The sequence below is a fragment of the Ovis canadensis genome, chromosome 16, assembly GCF_042477335.2.
Source record: "Ovis canadensis isolate MfBH-ARS-UI-01 breed Bighorn chromosome 16, ARS-UI_OviCan_v2, whole genome shotgun sequence".
Classification (NCBI taxonomy): domain Eukaryota; kingdom Metazoa; phylum Chordata; class Mammalia; order Artiodactyla; family Bovidae; genus Ovis; species Ovis canadensis.
This window is the reverse complement of record NC_091260.1, coordinates 69,991,806-70,008,971: the sequence shown is the minus strand read 5'-3', so window position 1 is coordinate 70,008,971 and position 17,166 is coordinate 69,991,806. Positions and strand designations below refer to the sequence as shown.

The 17,166-nt window shown below is 41.0% G+C and overlaps 1 protein-coding gene across 2 annotated transcripts in view; it reads right to left on the bottom strand.

The window, feature by feature from the left end:
• The window catches only part of RETREG1 (reticulophagy regulator 1), a 156,916-nt gene that overhangs the window by 2,429 nt on the left and 137,321 nt on the right, over positions 1-17,166 (bottom strand). For both annotated transcript variants that reach the window (XM_069556125.1, XM_069556126.1), the window contains 5 exons: positions 8,126-8,252; positions 5,699-5,783; positions 2,955-3,092; positions 2,098-2,162; positions 1,730-1,856 (listed from right to left, as the gene is read on the bottom strand). In XM_069556125.1, coding sequence (XP_069412226.1) covers positions 1,730-1,856; positions 2,098-2,162; positions 2,955-3,092; positions 5,699-5,783; positions 8,126-8,252 — 542 coding nt within the window. The remainder of the gene's footprint in view (positions 1-1,729; positions 1,857-2,097; positions 2,163-2,954; positions 3,093-5,698; positions 5,784-8,125; positions 8,253-17,166) is intronic.

Here is a 17,166-nt window from a genome sequence, read left to right as displayed (position 1 = left end):
TTTGAGACCCCATGGACTGTATACAGTCCATTGAATTCTCCAGGCCAGAACACGGAAGTGAGTAGGGTTTCCTACTCCAGGGGAACCAGCCTACTCCAGAATAACCCTCCAAGGGATCTTTCCAACCCAGGCCTCGCTCCATAGTGCATGGGGTTGCAAAGAGTCGGACAAGACTGAGCGACTTTCACTTAAGAATACTGGAGTGGACTGCTGTTTCCTTCTCCAAGCGGGATCTTCCCAACCCAGGGATCAAATCCGGGTCTCCCACATTGCAGGCAGATTGTTTACCATCTGAGCCACAGGGAAGCCCCTGAGACAGGATGCTTAAGATCAAAGGGTTTGTTATCCTGGTCTTGCAGATGTTTACAGCTTGTAGAGCTTGAGAGGAATTCAGTGAGCCTCTTGTTCTAATACACTTTAAAGATGAGGAAATTGAGATCCACAGAAATTATGTCACCTGTGCAAGGCCATATAGTAAGTTAATGACAAAGGCAAGGCTACACGTGGGTTTCCCAATCTCTCAATCTGTATTATTTCAACATCACACAGCCTTCTTCCTTCCTCTAGGAGAAGGAAGTGTGTTCTTGCCTATAAAGACGTGTAAAATAATTCATTCATAATCCTTTATTATAATTGCTTATATTTTCAGTATATGGTTAAAATGACTTGAAATAATCCAATGAGACCAGCACAATAATAATAATCCAATGAGACCAGTGTGTGTTATTGCACAAGAGCTGTCTTAAATTTTATTTTAAATTGTACTTTACCTAATTATAAAAAAGAAGAAAGCTTTCTTTTTTTTTTTAACTAACTTGGAAGAAGAATATGAGCAACCCTGGAGTCAGCTTTTGATTCAGGAAACCTGTCCCCCATGGTTCAGTCCCTCTCAATGAGAGCTAGCCCTGGATACATGGGATTAGCTTTTCTCTTCCTCTTTCCCACAGCTGTGGTCTTTCCTGGTGGCTCAGACAGTAAAGAATCTGCCTGCCATGCAGGAGACCCGGGTTCGATCCCTGGGTCGGGAAGATCCCCTGGAGATGGGAATGCCTATCCACTCCAGTATTCTTGCCTGGAGAATTCCATGGGGTCACAAGGAGTTGGACACGACTGAGTGTATGTGTGTCTCACTATTTCCTATTACTGCTATAAATAATGCTACCAGATATTCCAGATTTTTTTTTCATTGTCAATTATTTCTTTTCAAAATAAAGGCAGAATTGGACATTGACTGGCTTAGATTTTTTTCTCACACTCTTAAATAATAGATTTTGAGATATAATTCATAGCCTATAAAATTTGCCCTTTTAAAGTGTACAGTTAGGTGGTGTTTGGTGCATTCACAAGGCTGTACAACATCTCCACTATCTAATTCTAGAACATTCTCATCACCCAAAAGGAAACATATTAATTACCAGTCACCCACCAGTCCCTCTTCCCCCAGCCCCTGGCAGTCACTCATCTAATTTCCTTGCACATGGACTTGTCTGTTTTGGACATTTCATATAAGTGGAGTCACACAATGCATGGACTTGCGTGTTTGGCTTCCTGCCCTTAGCATATCATGTTCAAGGTGTATCCATATTGTAGCAAGTGCCAGTGTTTCTATAGCCCAGTGATATTCCATTGCATAGCTGTAGCACACTTTATCCAGTCAGAAGCTGACACAGTTAAATACTTTTGCATGGGCTCAAAATAACACTCAGAGCATTTACAGGTGTGAGCATACCATCAGAAGTGTCTGTCTGTGGAGTGTATCCTTCTGAGAGGTTGAAGGTCCCATTGTCCGTCCAGGAGATCTCAGACACATCGGTGTCAGACACAGACAATTCTTTGGCGGCAGTGGTGAGGCTAATCTGTATTAATATAAATGCCAGTGACACATTTCAAACTTCCATGGGATGTCTTTCTAAAAATCCAACTAACACCGAAAATGTCAGAATAGTAAGAACCAGATGAGTATTTTCCTTTTAATAGTTCAATCATCTTAGAGAAATAGGAGAAGTTGTATTAAGAAAATCATTCCAGTTTTGGTACAAGTAGATACATTGACAGGCAAACCACACAGGAATAAATTGAAAACTGAACAAAAAATACCTTAGGACAAAGAGCTGAAAAGTCTAATTCACTGTCATCTTTATGACTTTTTTCTTTTTCTGCTTCTGTTGAGAAAAAATTTGGAAGCTTTCAGTTTCCCGGCCAGTTCAGAGTGTATTTTATCCATTATTTATCCTGATCCCACAATCCTCATATCCTCCATTGCCTCCACGTAATTAAATGTTTGCACATCCAGAGCTTCACATATTTGCAAGTGTTTGGTTTCCGAGGGAAATGGTCCATATCAGTGGCTCTCACAGTGTGGCCCCTGGACCACAGCAGTAACAGCAGCACTGGGAATCTTTTAGAAATACAAATTCCCAAGCCCTCCCAGAGACCAACTCAATCAGACACTCTGGGGGAAGCCATGAAATCTAAACTTTAAGATGCTCTCGAGAAACTTCTGGAGCTCGCTCTAGTTGAGACTCTATAAGATCAGAAGCCAAGTTAAAATGTGAGAAAGGATCGCGCTGGCCTTCCCTCCATTTTCTTTTCCTTCCCCTCTTCCATGGCGCCCACTCTCTGCCCTACCCGTGTCATTTGTTATTTGCAAGCACCTGCCCCAAAAGCAAACAATGTCGAGAAAGTACACAATAAATAGCAAATAAAGGCCTCCGAAGCCTTTCCTCTTTCCCCCGATAGTTTGGATTAAAAAGCCACTTTATTACATGTGCGAGAAAAGAATAATAAGTGCCTAAGTGGGAAAAAGCTATGTTACTTTGTGGGGGGATGTGCTTCTGTAATAATATGTAGTTAATGGCTAAAACACCCTAAAATGCATTCAAAGTGATTTCATAATAAACGAGCCAGCAATGCCTCATTTCAGGTGTGGAATCTAAAATGCAAATGTTACCTACCAGCTCTCTCACGTTTCTTCTGGTTAATATATTCTCTGATTCCAAAATCTAGCTTCAGGAGAAATGACTTGATTTTGCTGTATATTTTTTGTCCGATATCATTACACTTGAACAGTGGACACAAAAATGCACACAGCACTGAAAGATAAGGAGGAAGAGAGGTCAGGGGAAATGACCTTGCTTTCCAACTACCTATTAGTATTTCACAAAATTATTTCAGTTCCTTTACTGACAAACTGGGGTTTTTTCCCTTGGGGAAATGCCTCTGTGAAATAAGTTCATAATTTCATTCTTCTCCTTGTAATGAAAACATTTTCTCCTACACACACACACACACACACACACACACACACACACACCTCCCATGATCACTGTTCTCATAGACTTGTAATTTGATAACTCCATCCACTCAACCCTCTTACACTCAAAATTCATACAAAGGTTACATGCTTCTCACACAACAGTCCTGGATGAAAATATCAACTCTACTTATTTGTTAAATGACATTTCTCCATAGAAAAGTTATCACGATCCATTAGCCTCTCATCAGTCATATTAGGATAACACCACCATCTCTGGGGGTTTTTGTGAAGAATAACTGAGATGAATACAGACCATCTGAATAACGCCTGGCCCTTATTTAGACACTCTTTCCCTGGCTCTCTTCTCCTTTCTCTCTTAAACAAGGCAGCTCAAGGGCTGAAACATTCCACATGAGTTCTACTTGGGAGAATGAATTCGAGCCCTGACCATTTGCCTCCCCTTGTGGCTCAGTTGGTAAAGAATCCGCCTGCAATGAGGGAGACCTTGGTTCAATCCGTGGGTTGAAAAGATCCCCTAGAGAAGGGAAAGGTTACCCACTCTAGTATTCTGGCCTGGAGAATTCCATGGACTATACAGTCCATGGGGTCGCAAAGAGTTGGACATGACTGAACGACCTTCACTTCACTTCATCTGCCTTTTGTGCTAGGCTTTTGGAATATGAAAAGAAATGAAGATCAACACTATGCCCTAATCAATACTGTATGCCCTCGTGTTTATTTCTTTGCAGTTGTTAGGACACATGCCCATTTACCTTTTTTAAATAGGAGTTGTAAACTCAAATATCTTTAGAAGCCAAGGAGGTGTATGTAAAATGTAAAGGCTGGTGCAAGAAAAATAGGGAAATAAGAAGGTTAGTTTAGTGGAGAGTTGCTGCCCCATCTAAAAAGGTGGCAAGGCCAGAATGTCACATATTTCAGGAAAAGCATGAAGTCACAACTTCTTTACAGCACTTTCGAGTTATAGCTGATATATGATAAACTGCATACATTTAAAATGTACAGTTTGAAAAGTTTTGACACATGCCTATAACTAAGAAATTGTCATACTGACAAATAATGAACATGCCTGCCAGCCCCTAAAGTTTCCTCCTGTTTCTCTTAGCCCTTTCTCTCCTGCCTTTCCCCACCCCACCCACCCCAGCCTCAGAGAATCACTTATGTGTGTTGTCACTAAAGATTATTGTGAATTATATATAAATGGAATCATACAGTGTGTAGTCTGTTTTTTAACCTGGCTTCTCCCGCTCACCTAATTACTTTTATATTTGTCCAGATTATTGCATATATCAATTTTTTAGTGTTGAGTAGTAATCCACTTTATGGTTATATCACAATTTGTTTACCCCCTTCTCTGTTGATGGACATATGAATTATCTTCTCATTTCAGCTACTACAGATAAAGTGAAAGTTGCTCAGTTGTGTCCGACTCTTTGCAACCCCATGGACTATATAGTCCATGGACTGTTCCAGGCCAGAATACTGGAGTGATTATAAACATCTGTGGACAAGTCTTTGTGAAGGTGTATGCTTTCATTTCTCTTGGGTAAATAAATACCTTGCTTTGAAATGGCTGGGTCATTTGAAAACCTGCCAAATTGTTAGCCAGAGTGGCTGTGACATTTTACCGATTCATGAGAACTCTAATTGTTCCCTATCCTGCCTAATACTTGATACAGTCAGTAGTTTTAATTTCCACCACATTGGCGGGGGTATAATGGTGTCTCATTGTGCTTTTTTAAAAAAATAATTTTACTTATTTATTATTTTCAGCTGTGTTGGGTCTTCATTGCTGCATGAGCTTCTCTCTAGTTGGGGCGAGCAGGGGCTACTCTCTCCTTGCTGCGCAAGGGCTTCTCATTGCTGTGGCTTCTCTTGTCGTGGGGCACGGCCTGCAGGGTGTGCGGCCTTCAGCAGTTGGAGCACGTGGGCTCAGTGGCCGTGGCTCCCGGGCTCCGGAACACAGGCTCAGTAGTTGTGGTGCAGGGGCTTAGCTGCTCCAAGGCATGTGGCATCTTCCCAGACCAGGGATCAAATCCATGCAGATGGATTCTTCACCACTGAGCCACCAGGGACGCCCTCATTGTGCCTTTAATTACATTTGAGCTGCCAGTCATGCACAATGGCAAAGGAATTAATGTGTTTGGGGGGAGGGGTGGAGAGTATAACTTTATTGTTTTATTGACATAATTTAAAATAAAATGAGTTGCTTACAACCTTGCTTTTTGACCATGATTTGTACAATTGTGGAAAAGCAATATGTCTCTAGAAAAAGCAGAAACTTTGAAGAGCAGAAAATTAAATAGTCAACTTGCTTTATAATCAAGAACTCATACCCGCTCTTCTAAGCTATGGAAGTTCTTATAGACCATGAAATAACATCATATGTGTTGTATCAATTAGCCGAACGTTCTACACACTTACACAGTAGATAGCTGAGTATAACTCCAGGAATGTAGCTTCCCAAGATGGTAAAAAAGGTGCACACGCTGCAGACCAGGAGACAAAACTAGAAGTAACAGAAGTAATCGGACAGTTACTCACTCGCTCATAACACCGAGACACTTCAGAGCACACGATACACACACACTTATTGATCTATCTGTCATCTATCATGTTATGGCAAATATTCTTCCAACAGTGTTCTCTGCACTTAGATCTAGTGACTGCTGTCTTCAACAAGCCTTAATCCACTTTCACATTAAATACTAATCATTTTGAAGGTTCCAGAAGTTAACTTCTGGCACAGAGAACATCTCCCGTTAATCGGCTACATTGCTAGATGCGAGAGACCTGAAGAGTAGTATGTGCCTGGAAACTTCTTTCACTCATGTTCACTCTCTGAAAACAATGCAGCCCAGGAATGAAATCTGTAAGTTCAAACTACACCTGTAAGTCCATGGAAATCCACAAATCCAGCAAAACATGTTAGAGAAATTAGAGGTATTTACATAAACATAATAGCAATTTATCCAGCTGGTAAGCAATTGTGATTGCAGATTACCAGTAGATTGTAGGATAAATCTAGTGGCCATTATTATCCTCCTTTCTCATCACCTGCTCCTCAAACCGATTCCACTCCTAGGTCACCTGGAAACCAACGATGAGTGAAACTAAATTCCTAGGGTGAAGTTCAGTTTGTTTTTTTTTCTCTGTTAGTTGCGGCCAAAAGAATCTCCATTGTTTTAGGAAATTAAAACATCAAGACAGAAAAACTGTCCCATAAAGTCTTCACTTGTTTTCCATACTCTATTCTTTAAACTATCTTACTCGTTTGCTTTAAATTATGGTACTAAATTTCACTGATAAGCCAAGAAAATTCATTAAGAGAATTTCAAAATAAGTCATGAGGACAGCATGTATAATTCTGATTAATTACTGATAAAGAGAAAGAGGAAGTGGGTCTAAAATTCAGATTAATTTTGATTTTTCATTTTGGGCACAGGGTTAACAAATTCACTAGTCAAAAGGAAAACAGATGAAATTATGGGAACAAAACTGAGTTGTTTCTCAAGTATCAGGAGTCCTTGAAGAATATGGAGCTCTATTTGCAAAATGGAAGGGGAAAGACCGTAAAACTTAAAAGAACAAATAAAGGGATTACTATATACAGAATTCAGTTTTGCAAAGGGATTTCATATTATCCACTAAATCTGTATTAAAAGCATCATCATCTTAGGCTAACTGACTTGGGGCACATTAGTGTAACCCAATGCAAAAGTTTAAGTCCAGAATCTTCTGACAATGTGTTTAATCATCTCAGTAAAAGAAGCAACAAAAGCATGACTTATTCCACCCCCACCACCATATTGGTATCTATTCTAAAAATTGCCTTCAGTGATTAAAATGATTTATCCACATATAATATTGCAATGTTAGTATGCTCAAAATGTGTCCAAATATAGTTCTACTCTTCATTGAAGGTTAGATTTCCTATAAGGGAGGGATTTTAAATGAGGACATTCCTAGGTCCTTCCTTCCAATGACAGGGGGACGTTCAAGAAACCTGACTACAGCCCTGGAAGGGGAGGGTCTACCGATGGCGCTGGACCTCACCCGTGGTGTCAGGATGTAGCAGGAGCTGCTTCTACACATAAAACACTACAGTTGCATTTCTCCATGCAGCCCCTTCAAACCACTCTCGACTCTGCTCCTCATCGGTTTTCATCTTCACTGGAAAAATACTCATTCCATTCATATGATCCCTATGGATGTTTCTGCCAAAGGTTTCCTTTCTCAAAAGTCTTGACTTTTTAGACTGAAAGTGAGATGCAGTTACCTCCAAAAGCATCCTCAAAGGGCTATGTGTTCATTCTATCTCCGTTTGACTTGAGAACTAGTCTAGACTAACATAAACTGAAATTCTTTTTTTAATTAGTTGATTTTTAATTAAATGATAATTGCTTTACAATGTCGTGTTGGTTTCTGCCATACAGTAATGTAAATCAGCCTTAGGTGTACATATGTCCCCTACCTCTTGAACCTTCCTCCCACCTCCCATCCCATTCCACCCCTCTAGGTTGTCACAGAGCCCCTAACACATTTTTATCTTTGGTCTGACTGAGTGAGAAGACAAATCATCATTCATTTTATTTTAGCTAATAAGCTACATAGATATTGATAAAATAGAAATCCAATTCCAATTAAATTATAAGGTTGAGGACTTTCTGGTGCTAACACACTAACATTCCCAGACCTTGCTAATATCAGTTTTTATGGCACATTTCCTAGTATGTTACATTCAGAGTTGGAGAACTCTTACAAGCTGATGAAATAGGTTAATTCATTTGTTTCCAAGTTTATCGCACATCTTAAAGCACACACATCATTCTCCTTCCTTGGAAAACTTACCTTGCCAGGGCTCTGCTGTTTAAACACAGACATTTCTTGAAGAAATATGCTGAAGTTCATCCATGATTCTGCAAGACAGTGGCTGAACCCGGGTCTTTCATCCGGTTTAGAATTGATAACTTCCCAGCTAAAGAGAGAAAAAGAAAACAAAACTTTTAACTGAACTTTGGATAATTCACTCAATAGTCACTGCTTCAGCAGATATTCATTGAGCACCTCCTAGTGACTACACTCTCTGGAAAAGCCATATAAATTCAGAGATGAACAAGTCAGATATTTGTCCAAGGAAGTTCACAGGCCAAGGCCAGCACAGAACTCCATGATTATCTGGTCACAACAAAGGAAAAGCATACAGTGGAGGCTCTGGGGCATCCTTGAAGTTGTCACTTTTACAGTACGATCTGGATTTGCACTATTTCCTATAAGGGCTTGGAAAGGTTCCAGACAAAACAGTGTACAGCGTATGCAAGAGGCCCTGGTGTGAGATGGAGCTGAAGCACCATTGAGCCTGGTGTGGCTGCAGCAGAGCAAACCAGAGAATGACATTGCAGGGAGCTGGGATGATAGCAAGAGACCTTGTGGGATTCTTAGTAATGTTTTAAACCTTAAGGATACAGAAGCCACAGCACCTTGAAAGAAACCTTGGCATAAATCTTATCATCCTCAACATCAAAACCAATATTGCATTTTCACAATGACCCTTGCACAATGCTGCACTGAATCCATGTATGTACAATTTATTGTTGGCCCTTCATGTTGGTCGTTCCCCTGCATCCAAGGATTTAGCCAACAACAGACCCTGTATGTTTACTATTGAGAAATATCCACTCTAAGTGGATGCACACAGTTCAAACCCGGGTTGTTCAAGGGTCAGTGGTAGTCCATGTTGGTCAACTCAGTAGAAAACTGTTAAGCTCAACAAGATCTCTCAATACCCCATATTTTTCTAGAATATCTTTTCTCAATCATCTGTACTGTGGGTCCCCGTCTTCATTTTTTTCTACAGGAACTAAAAACTGTTCGCAACTGCTCCAGGAGGGAGACATGCAGACACTGGGCATTTCTTACAGTTACAAAGCCATCAAGTTCAAATGCCACTCTTAAAATACTACCTTATCACATAAATATACCAAACAAGATCTACCAAGGGCCCCCAAATTCAATCATTTCATAGGTAATTTTAAACAAATGTGTCTAGTAGAGGACACACTGTTAGTGAAGTGTCCTCTGAACTGTGACTGCAAGGGTGCCAGAGTGAGACTGATCTCTAGATTGGACTCTAGTAGCCCTGGTGGCTCAGACGGTAAAGAGTCTGCCTGCCGGGCAGGAGACCCAGGTTCGATCCCTAGGTGAGGAAGATCCCCTGGAGAAGGGAATGGCAACCCACTCCAGTATTCTTGCCTGGAGAATCCCATGACAGAGGAGCCTGGAGGGCTACATTCCATGGGTCGCAAAGAGTTGTACTCGACTGAACGACTAACACTTCCACACACTTTCACTTTCAGTTCAGCGGTTCCGTTGCGTCTGACTCTCTGCAACACCATGGACTGCAGCACTCCAGGCTTCCCTGTCCATCACCAACTCCCGGAGATTGCTCAAACTCGTGTCCATCGAGTCCGTGATGCCATCCAACCATCTCATCCTCTGTCGTCCCCTTCTCCTCCTGCCTTCAACTCAGCCCTATGATAAATCAAAGCCACTTTGGCCCTTAGGTGCTCAACTACCCAGAAACTGTTTCTTTTTAATAAATTTTCAAATCAATACCATGACAACTATAAGCAATACAATTTCCCTTTTTAGTATAAATTTTAAGCTAATTTAAGTGAGGTCAACAGCATCAAAAAAGCATTAAAAAAAAAAAAGTATTGTCCTTCCTCTTTGCTCTATCAGCCTCAACCAAAGCTCTGCCAGACAGTCAGTGAGCCTCCAGTGTTCAGGCAGATGCTACTCCATGAGGTAGACATTTGCCAAATGATTTCCCAGCTATTGTAAGAAATGAACTTTTGGGGACATTTAGCTGTCAGTTTATGTATTCATAAACTCTACCCACTCAGGACTCACTGAGCAAGCCTGTTGACACTGGTGACCAAATCTAGCACTAGGCCTGTATATCCTGTGAATGATTCCAGACCTATTAAAAGAAACAGTAAGTGCATAGCTAGGCGGTCACTATCTGTAACAAAACCTTGCCGGTGTATCAACTCAATGGGAAACAATTTTGTACAGGGGAGTAAAAACTGAACTGGCTACTAACCTATGGCTTCTTTTCTTCAATAACATAGGCTTGTTAACAAATTGCCAAGGGTAGGCTCCTCTGCAGCTGGCTCAGTGCATGATATACTGGGTTGGCCAAAAAGTTCATTTGGGGTAACATCTTATGGAAAAATCCCAACAAAATTTTTGGCTAACCTAATAAATAAAGATTTTAATTTCTACTCTCTAGGGATAGTAAGTAGTATATGAACATTTGGTTAAATTGATTGGCAAATATAATTCTAACAAAAATCTATGAAAAACATAATGGAACTAATTCGATTATTATTATTTTAATGATTAGAATGGAATGAGTGAACATTTTGTATTTTGAAGCAAATTTAAGATATACTTGCATTAGGATAATGAACAAATAAAGTGAGCTGTGTTCAGAAATGAAAGACAGAATGGAAATGAAGGAACACAGGTTCCAAGTTTGTACATGAACCTTGGGATCGTAATATTGGGGGGGGGGAATCACAGAAGAATACACACAGCATAATTTCATTTTTATAAAGCTCAAAATCACATTAAGCTAACAGTTCTTTAAGCAAGGAAACGTTAAAAACAGAAAAAAAAAAAAACAACAAAATTCAAGAGAGCAGTTACCTCAGATGAGAGTATGTAAGGAATAAGACTTAAGATGGCAATTCCTGAATATCCTTATGTTATATATCTTAATTCAAGTGCTGGATACACAGGAATGATGCATCAATATCACTGTTCTTAAAGCTATGTACATGTACACATTCACACCCTTGATTTAAAACTCCTTGATTGTTGCTGCCTTTCAGTCACTCAGTCGTGTCCGACACTTTGCAACCCCATGGACTGCAGCACGGCCAGGCTTCCCTGTCCTTCACCATCTCCTGGAGCTTGCTCAAACTCATGTCCGTACAGTCAGAGACGCCATCCAACTATCTCATCCTCTGTCGTCCCCTTCTTCTCCCACCTTCAATCTTTCCCAGCATCAGGGTCTTTTTCTCTAGTGAGTTGGCTCTTCACATCAGGTAGCCAAAGGATTGGAGCTTCAGCTTCACCATCAGTCCTTCTAATGAATATTCAGGATTGATTTCCTTTAGGATTGACTGGTTTGATCTCCTTGCAGTCCAAGGGACTCGCAAGAGTCTTCGACAACTCCACAGTTCAAAAGCATCAATTCTTCAGTGTTCAGCCTTATTTATGTTCCAAATCTCATATCCATACATGACTACTGGAAAAAGCATAGCTTTGACTATACGGACCTTTGTTGGCAAAGTAATGTCTCTGGTTTTTAATACGCTGTCTAGATTTGTCAGTTTTTGTTCCGAGGAACAAGCGTCTTTTAATTTTGTGGCTGCAGTCACCATTTGCAGTGATTTTTGATGCTTAATGTATAATCATTCTTTTAATTAAATGAGTAACATTCTTACATGCGTATATCCCACTTCACATCTTATAGTCAAAATACAAATGTTACCTCCTGTCACAGTACTTTGGGACAACAAATTCCACTGGTTACTCATCTTTACTTTTAACAAAATCCCCTTAGGGAGTTCGCTCATGGGCTAGTGGTTAGGACTCAGTGCTTTCACTCCATGGCCAGGATTCAATCTCTATGTGGGGAACTAAAATACTTGAGGCTTATCAAAACATCTTTTTAAATGCCTTAAACTATTCTAATGATACCCGCATTACTGTAGAAATCACAAACAGAAATGAGAAATTCATTGTGTAAATCATGAAAATATCATCTAACCAAATGGGTTTTGGAAAGAGTATAAATGTCTGAGATAAAAATAATGTATAGATTGTCCTGAATAAAATTTAATGGAAATATGATTTAAGAAGAAAATGGGAATTCAAGGGCCAAGAAGAGATGTCACTCTACATGTACACTCTAATGGGGATGACCCAGAGAGATGTTGTGGGGAGGGAGGTGGGAGGGGGGGTCATGTTTGGGAACGCATGTAAGAATTAAAGATTTTAAAATTAAAAAAAATAATAATAATAAATAAATTAAAAAATAAATAAATAAAACATGCACCTGGCACAGTTACTTTCTGGGAGTTTCATAATACTTTTCAATTTTCCAGTGGCTAATTCTGAGGACCAGTGGGTTATACATTTCTATTGTCTTCCATTATATGTAGTCTACCAGTAACTGACATCACCACAGTTCTATTCAGGTAATTCAGTTACATAATATATTTGAATAATACAGTTATATAATTTAGAATGAGATGGGACACTTGATGGCAACTTTTCAAATTCCCTTCTTTTATAAATGGGGAAAGGGAGATCCCTATTTTTTCAGCTAGTTTAGGGCAGAGCCTGATTTCTAATACAGTTCTCTTCCCTTTAAAACATGTGCCCTCTTCAAGGGAAGAATCCATTCAATGACATCTTGGAAGAGACCATGTATTGTAATTTAGAACAAGAAGGAACACAAGCTGATCAAACTCACTCCTTTAGAGTCAGGGGGGATGGGTTGTGACCAAGACCAACAGGGCATCATTAGGACCAACTCTTTACAGAAAGAAAAGAGTACTTCCTGTTCAGAATCCAAATATTCATCAGAACGTAAGAGTCATGCTTGATGGGTGGTTGACAAGTTAATACAGGTTATAGCTGCACATACGTACTCACATGCATGGGTGCACACAGGCTCTGAGTTGCTCCAGAAACAAACTCTAGGTTTTCCTAGAGAGCCTCCTCTGGAAAACGCATAACCAGAGAAAGGATCTGCTGTGAATACTGGACGGTGCTAGGGAGACAGATCTTTTACATGGCATGTGGCTCCCTTCCCACCATCCCTGGCGCTAATCAAAGGGCAACGAAAGACTCAACCAAGAGAAAGGAGGCTGAAAAATGGTGTGAATCTTGGCCAAGTTCTTCTTCTTTTTTAATCGTTAAAATTTTTTTTTAACTCTTTATTTTGCATTGGGGAATCGCTGATTAACAATGTTCTGATAGTTGTTAATCAGCGACTCAGCCATACATATACATGTGTCCATCTCCCCCAAACTCCTCTCCCATCCAGGCTGCCACATAACACTGAGCAGAGTTCCCTGTGCTCTACAGTAGGTCCTTGTTGGTGATCCATTGTAAACACAGCAGCATATACATATCCATTCCAAACTCCCTAACTACCCCTTACCTCCATCCTTCCCCCCAGCCATCATAAGTTTGTGAGTCTGCTTCTATTTAAGTTCATTTGTATCATTTCTTTTTAGATTCCACTTATAAGGGATGCCATATGATACTTCTGCTTCTCTGTCTGACTCACCAAGTTCTTCACCAAAGAGTGTTAAGTGTTCTATGACTGATGTTCATTCAAGAGGGAAAAAAAATAGATACCAATGGCTTCAACATCAATATTCCAGGGCTAAGGATTTTTCCTCCACAGTTTCAGAGAGAACATGCACTTCTTTTGTTGGTCTACCATTTTCTCTTTCCTTCTTTCCTCCCTACCTTCACTTGCTTCCTTCTCCCACTAATTTTCTCTCTCTCGAAGGAATGAATCTTCGGCACACTCCTGCCAGGAGACAAGGACCACGTGAGAGTCCCTCCATCATTACCATCAGCCCCAGCTTCCCAGACTCTCCAAGAATTCAGGTCACATGGTTCCCGGAGAAGCCATACCTCCCAGCCTTCGCATCTGTCACTTGGTCTCTTCCCAAGAGTCTGCAGCTGTGCAGAGCTTTCCAAAATGTCCATTTAGTTACATTCTCCTTTTCTTAAAAGTTGGTTTATTTTTAATTGAAGGATAATTACAGTATTGTGTTGGTTTCTGCCATACATCAACACGGATCAGCCACATGTTTACGTATGTTCCTTCCCTCTTTAGCCACCCTCTCATCCCCATCCCACCCCTCTAGATTGTCACGGAGCCCTGGTTTGAGTTTCCAGAGTCATATAGTAAATTACAGTCTCCTTTTTAAGAGAAACTAAAGGGATAGATTTTGGACAAAGAACATGCTCAAGACAAGCAGCTGCTTACTGAAGAACCAACATGGTTCCACCAGCCTGAGAAGTTCTAAGGGAAATGGCTCCTGAGACAAGCAGCCTCACTTTGCCCCAGAAGGGAGCTCTGGGTTCCCAGGAGAAGTCAGAGCCAACATCTCTTCTTTCTGCCTCCACATCTGTTGTGTGTGTGTGTGTATGCTCACACCACACACTCAATCATGTCCAACTCTTTTTAACCCCATGGACTACGGCCTGCCAGGCTCCTCTGTCCATGGAACTGAGAAAATGAAAACTAAGTGAAAATGAAAGTCGCTCAGTCGTGTCTGACTCTTTGCGACCCCACGGACTATACAGTCCATGGAATTCTCCAGGCCAGAATACTGGAGTGGGTAGCCTTTCCCTTCTCCAGGGGATCTTCCCAGCCCAGGGATCAAACCCAGATCTCCCATGTTGCAGGCGGATTCTTTACCAACTGAGCTATCAGGCAATTATTAGAATACACTTAGGCATAGATATTACATGTGGCCAAAGTAATTTCTTAAGGCAGTTACTACGTGGAAAGTATGTGTGAACTCCAGAGCACTGTTTAAACAGCGGTCATGGCCTTATTCCAGAAACTCTGGTAGAGCAGGCCTGGGGTGACCTCAGAAATCTGCCCTTTGAAAATAGCATTCCAGGTGATTCTCAGGCAGGCATTTCTTTTCTTTAAAATTAATTTTTATTGGAGTACAGTTGCCTTACCACACTGTGTTATTTTCTACCATACCAAAGTAAATCAGCTATCTGCTGTTGTTCACTCGCTAAGTCCTGTTCGAGTCTTTCTGACCCCATGAACTGCAGCACACCAGACTTTCCTGTCCTTCCCCATCTTCCAGAGTTTGCTCAAACACACGTCCATTGAGTCAGTGATGGCTATCTAACAATCTCATCCTCTGTCGTCCCCTTCTCCTCCTGCCCTCAATCTTTCCCAGCATCAGGGTCTTTTCCAATGAGTCAGGTCATCATGTCAGGTGGCCAAAGTATTGGAGCTTCAGCTTCAGCATCAGTCCTTCCAAGGAGTATTCAGAGTTGATCTCCTTTAGGATTGCCTGGTATACATATACATATATCCTCTCTGTTTTGGATTTCCTTCTCATTTAGGTCACCACAGAGCAGTGAGTAGAGTTTCCTGTGCTATACAGTAGGTTCTAGATACTATCAGTAGTGTGTACATGTCAGTCTCAATTTCCCAATTCATCCTGCACCCCCTCCCCTTTTTGGTGTCCATTAAGTATTGGTTCTCTACATTGTGTCTCTATTTCTCCTTTGCAAATAAGTTCATCTTGAGTCAGGTGTTTCTTATCCTAAGATCAAAATAAGAAACACCCAGTGAGAAAATCACATAGCATTCTTGTTTCAAAAATAAGAGACAAGAGGGGAATTCTGCTTCAGGCAAGATGGTATAGCAGGGACCCAACTTGTCCTTCCAGAGCAGGGAGGTGCCATCCCCTCCCAAGGCGGGTCCTGGCAACTAGCCGAATTGAGGAAGCAGACGTGAGAGTAAACAGAGGCTGGAGCTGGCACAACAGTGTGTGCAGGGGAGGGGGGTAAGAGCTTGAACAGAACACAGGCCACCTCCAGGGTCCCCTGGACTCTCCAGCTGAGGGTGACCATGGTACGAGTGAGGAACAAAAAGCATCAGCAAGGATGTGAGGGAATGAGGGCAGGGAGTCCTATGCTCACAGGGCTGGGGAGGACACTGGATCCCACCGACGGGACTAGAAATGCTCAGAATTCACACAACGGGGTAGAGTGCTCAGACGTCCGACCTTGGTAGCGGAGAACAATGAGTCCAGACTGAAATGGACTAACACGTGTTGTGGTCCTAACACGGCTTAAAAGCAGGGTCTCAAAGGATCCAACTGATTTAAAGTAATTTGACTGTGTTATGCTGTTGTTGTTTAGTGGCTAAGTTGTGTCTGACTCTTTGTGACCCCATGGACTATAGCCCGCCAGGCTCCTCTGTTTAGGTAATTTCCCAGGCAAGAATACTGGAGTGCGTTGCCATTTCCTCCTCCAAACTCTGTCATACGTAGGAATAAAAAGTGGTGAGTTTTATTATGGACCCACATGGTCAAACTGGGATCTAAATGATTTTCTAATTTTTCTTTCATACCTTTTTTATGCAGTTGAGTTTTCATTTATTTATAACATAGAAACTTACAAAAACAAAAAACTTTTAAGTATATAATTTACAGTCTCATCAAAAGCCACCAAATACCTAGGAATAAATATTACAAAAGATGCATAGATCGCTACACTAAAAGCTACAAAATATTAGTAAGAAAAACTTAAGAAAACCTTAGTAAATAGAGGAATATGTTCACGGAGTAGATATATTGGCATATTGTAAATATGTCAATTGTCTCCAATTTGACCTACAAATTCAAAATCTCATCAGATTTTATGCCAGTTGGCTGCCTAATCCCAAAATTTACATGAGAATTTATTTATTTTTTAAGCAACACACTTCTTTAGACTGGGAAGTCCAAGATCAAGGTGCTGGCAGACACAGTTCTTGGTGAGGACCCTCTACGTGGCTTATAGATGACTACCATCTCGTGGTGTGCTCGTGTGACTTTTTCGTGTGCACACAGAGAGACAGCCCTGGTGTCTCGTCCTCTTTTTTTTTTTAAATAAATTTATTCATTTTAATTGGAGACTAATTACTTTACAGTATTGTAGTGGTTTTGCCATACATTGACATGAATCAGCCACGGGTGTACACGTGTTCCCTATCCTGAACCCCACTCCCTCTTCCCTCCCCATCCCATCCCTCAGGGTCATCCCAGCGCACCAGC